The sequence below is a fragment of the Hordeum vulgare genome, chromosome 5H (genome assembly GCF_904849725.1).
Source record: "Hordeum vulgare subsp. vulgare chromosome 5H, MorexV3_pseudomolecules_assembly, whole genome shotgun sequence".
Classification (NCBI taxonomy): domain Eukaryota; kingdom Viridiplantae; phylum Streptophyta; class Magnoliopsida; order Poales; family Poaceae; genus Hordeum; species Hordeum vulgare.
This window is the reverse complement of record NC_058522.1, coordinates 69,703,107-69,707,382: the sequence shown is the minus strand read 5'-3', so window position 1 is coordinate 69,707,382 and position 4,276 is coordinate 69,703,107. Positions and strand designations below refer to the sequence as shown.

General features: G+C 44.3%; 1 protein-coding gene across 1 annotated transcript; it reads left to right on the top strand.

Annotated features, from left to right (window-relative positions):
• Positions 1-796: 796 nt before the first annotated feature.
• LOC123397879 (rRNA-processing protein UTP23 homolog) lies at positions 797-3,649 on the top strand. The gene is made up of 5 exons (XM_045092398.1): positions 797-1,342; positions 2,241-2,361; positions 2,761-2,985; positions 3,098-3,163; positions 3,392-3,649. Exons 1-5 carry the CDS (start codon positions 1,065-1,067, stop codon positions 3,482-3,484), a joined length of 783 nt encoding a protein of 260 aa, XP_044948333.1. The 5' UTR covers positions 797-1,064; the 3' UTR covers positions 3,485-3,649.
• Positions 3,650-4,276: the final 627 nt, after the last annotated feature.

The window sequence follows — 4,276 nt, the reverse complement described above, 5'->3', positions numbered from 1 at the left end:
TTCTTTTCCATTTGACCGGTTGGCCATTGATCCATTGACGAGTTGACCCATTGAATTTTGCTCATTGACTTTTTCAAAAAGGTTGAAGGAAATGAAAAAAGTTCATACATTTGGACCAAGATCACTACTTGGATTTCTTTTTGCAGATATGGAAAAAGTTCACAATTTCAAATTTGAAAAATTTATATAAAGTCCATGGTTTTGGATTCGTAAAATTTCATAAATTCAAAAATTCCATGCATCTGATTTTTTTACTAATCTGAAAATAAAAAACATGATTTAGAAAAATTACGGGTTTGAGATATGGTCATAGATTTGAGAAAGCTCATGAATTTGAGGAAACTTTACAATTTCTTAAAAAAGAAAAAGAGTTATGATTTAAAAAATATTTTCTTTTTCCATTTTTATTTCTTTTCTATTTTAGTTTTTTTCATTAATTTTTTTGTCAAAACCTATTAATATTGGGATCTAATTTTAAAGATCCCGACGGAAATAAGTTTCGAGAGAAAACATTTTGAAATAATGAATCTATGAAAACAAATTCGAAATGCAACAAACAATATACATTCAGTGCGTCACTTGTGAGCACCATTAAAAATAGAAGCGACATTTGCAAGAAATACCTCTTTTTTAGTAACTGCAAGAAAGACCTTTTAGTCAATGATTTGGGCCGAATAGGAAATGCTGCCGCGTGGCGCAAGCGCGCAGCCCACTGCCCTTCCCTCTATGTGGGCTTTAAGTATTCAGCCCACGAAGGTGCAAACAAATTCTGGCTGCACCGGACAAGCGACAGAGCGGGACGAACCCTACCCGGCTGCGCCGCCGCCCATTCGTGCAGGAGCTGGAGCTGCGCCGCCGCCGCTCTTCCAGGTGCAGGAGGGTCGCCGTCTGCCTGCCCAGCAAACCCGCCCGTCCGGCGACACCGCGTTCTCGCCTGCCCGCTGGTCCGGCGACACCGTCCGCCCGCCCGCTCGTTCTGGAGGGCAGCCGCCGCTCGTCTAGGAGAGCCACCGTCGCCGACTCACCGCAGACGCCGTCTGCCTGCCCGCGTACGCTCGTCCGCGATGAGGGTGAAGAGGCGATCGCGGCACCGCAAGGTGGTCAAGTTCTACTCCACCTGCTTTGGCTTCCGCGAGCCCTACAAGGTGCTCATCGACGGCACCTTCGTGCACCACCTCCTCGTCCACAAACTCCTCCCCGCCGACGACGCCCTCCGCGAGCTCCTCTCCGCGTCCAGGGCTCCCCCGCTGTTGACCTCCAAGTGCGTCGTCGCCGAGCTCAGGCGCCTCGGAAAGTCCCACTCCGAGGCGTTCGACGCCGCCCAACTCGTCGCCACCGCCAGGTTCCTCCTTCTCTTATCTATTTTTCTTTATTGCCACTCTAATCTATATATGCACTAGTCGTTGATGCAATTTTAAATATGCATCACTTTGTTCTGTCATATTGGTTACCCCATAGAGTCAATTTGACAATTGGGGTTTGGGCTATCTGAATACTTAGCTGGACCTAGTTGGTTCCCCGTGCGTTGCCACTGATTAATTAATTATATGTAGAAAACAACATATATTAAAGCAATTCCTTTATCTCTCACCCACTAGTTCGAGAAAACACAAATATGATCCTTCTTAAGTCTTAACTCACATATATGGCCACGAGGAATGCACAAGCATGGCCTCGCCATGTTGTTCTTTTCTTCTCTTAATGTCCAAACCAATTATATCCATGTATCAAACAACCAACTCCTATACTGGGCATGCTCATGCAAATACATAACACACTCACTAATAGACTAAATAATTACTCCCTCCATCCCATAATATAAAGAGCATTCTTTACACTACTAGTGTCAAAAATGCTCTTATATTATGGGACGGAACTACTGGTGTCAAAAATGCTCTTATATTACGGGACGGACGGAGTAACTCTTATGAAGAAAATAAAAATACATGGACAGTGGCGCTGTATGCCAAGTTGAGAATAAGTAGGTGGTGAAACCAATTAACCAATGGAACTTCATTTCCAGCTTTGAAACCATGTAACTTGGCACTGGTTTGTTGCTTCTGTGCCCAAATGCAAATCATGTTCTGAAATTGGATCACATTGGTTCTGTTTTATCACTTTGATTTGTATGAAATACTGCTACTACATTCAGTCAGGATAGTTTTACCCTTTTATGACTTGATGAGCTCGAGGCGGGAGCGCTGATAGTTTTTTCTCCGGACTTTTATTTGTGTGTTCAGCTGTGAGCATGACAAAGTGGTCAGTGCGGTGGACTGTATTCTGTCACTTGTTGGTGATAAGAATCCGGAGCACTACTTTGTTGCCACCCAGGATTCTGGTCTCCGGGCAAAGCTACGGGAGGTATGAAGATTCACTGCACTTCTCTAGGATTCTGCTTTTATCATTTTATCACCTGAATTTTATTTGTGAAGGAATCTGCTCAGGGACACAATACAATGCACAAACATAATAGCATCAACTTGAAAGAAATGACATAGCACTGATAGCAGAATTTATATGCCATCATAAAAACTGCTTTTGCCCAATGAGCTCATGTATGTTTGCTTGGATGTAGCATTCTAGTTTTACCTTATTTTTGTCACCTGAATGTTACTTTTCAAGGAATCTGCTCAGGGACATGATACAACCTAGAAGTATCATATCATCTACTTTGCAGAAATGATATAGCCGAATGTATTAAGCCATCTTAGAAGCTACTTCTGCAGTCAGTTTGCTCATGTATGTTTTGCTTGGGTGTAGGTTCCATGTGTTCCTGTGATATATGGTCTGAAGAACTCCCTGTTTATTGAGCAACCCTCCGTGCAGCAACGTCAGTTTGCTCAGTTGGATGAGGAGAAGCGTATACATATGGAAAAATCAGAATTTAAGAAGCTATTAAAGGCGTCATCTGAAGGAAAGACATCTATCAATGGAAACACTCCCGGAGTGGTAGAGAAAAGCAAGTTTAAAAGAAACAGAGCAAAGGTTAATATTTGCAGCTTCTATTTTTCTGGATCTAGTGGGCGTGATCAACATTTTGAGATCACAATGGCCTCTCTACTTCTTTAACAAAATGTTAATGTGTGTTGTGCTGCAGGGCCCAAACCCACTCTCCTGCAAGAAAAAGAAACCAAAGCCCCAGCCATCAGCTCCTCAAAATCAGGTAATTCCATTACTACACTAAGGTATATGTAATACTCGGAACACACTCACGATAAGTATCTGTGCAATTATTGTTGTAAAAGCAATGCTGTAGTTGTCTACGGATGAAAAATAATGTGACAATTATATCTTATATACTCTTAGACAGTGAGACTCATTGCATATTTGCTTTTGTTATTGCTCCTGATATTTCATGGCAACAAGCACTGATGAGAACTTGCTTCTTCAGGGCCCGAAGACCGATGGCGATGCAAAGCGAAAAAGGGTTAGGAAGCGGAAGAGAAGCGCGAAAGGCAGTAGTCAAGCAGAGACAGCGAGTTGATGGACCTACGAAGAAGTTGCAAACAACGGTTGGATGGTGTTTGTTCAAGTGTCATGCATAATCGTTAAAGAGCTTCATAAATCATGCATGACCGCTAGAGGATTTTCACTTCAAAATTTTGACAATGTAAAACTAATAGTTTGTTTGACCCTGTTTGGACCTGTATATCCTGTCCCATTTAGTTATTTATATGGGTCATTCCGAAGAAACCAACCATCTGACTCCCACTGGCTCAGAGCATCTACAACCGGGCGGGCTGTGCGGTCAGTGCCTGGACGAGTTTTGGCCACCCAAACGGGCTCCCGAGCCAAACGTCTGGACTGATCGGCTCTCCTGTATGCGTTCGGTCATGCCTGCCACATAGGATTGACGGATAGGGCTCACGTGAGGATGCAGGCCCGACGGGTGCCTCCTTTGTGCTGCCTGGCATCGCTTTGGCGTGTCGTTTGAGTTAGTCTGACTATTTAAGATGGCGATAGAACTCTAGCCTAGCCCCATTTCTTCTCCTTTCTCCTCTGTCGCTGGCACTTCAACTTTCGTCCGTCGCTTGCCATGTCAAGGTGTCGCATCACCACCTACGACATGCTCACTTCAGACTGGAGAGTGCAACTGCTGGAACAGATCGAGGCGAGGCAGGCTGCTCGTTTTGCCGTCAGCCTTTCTCCGAATTCGTCGGAGTCAGAGGAGGAGGAGCAGGATGTCGCTTGCCATGTCGAGGTGTTGGATCACCACCTACGACATGCTCACTTCAGACTGGAGAGTGCAACTGCAGAAGCAGATCGAGGCGAGGCA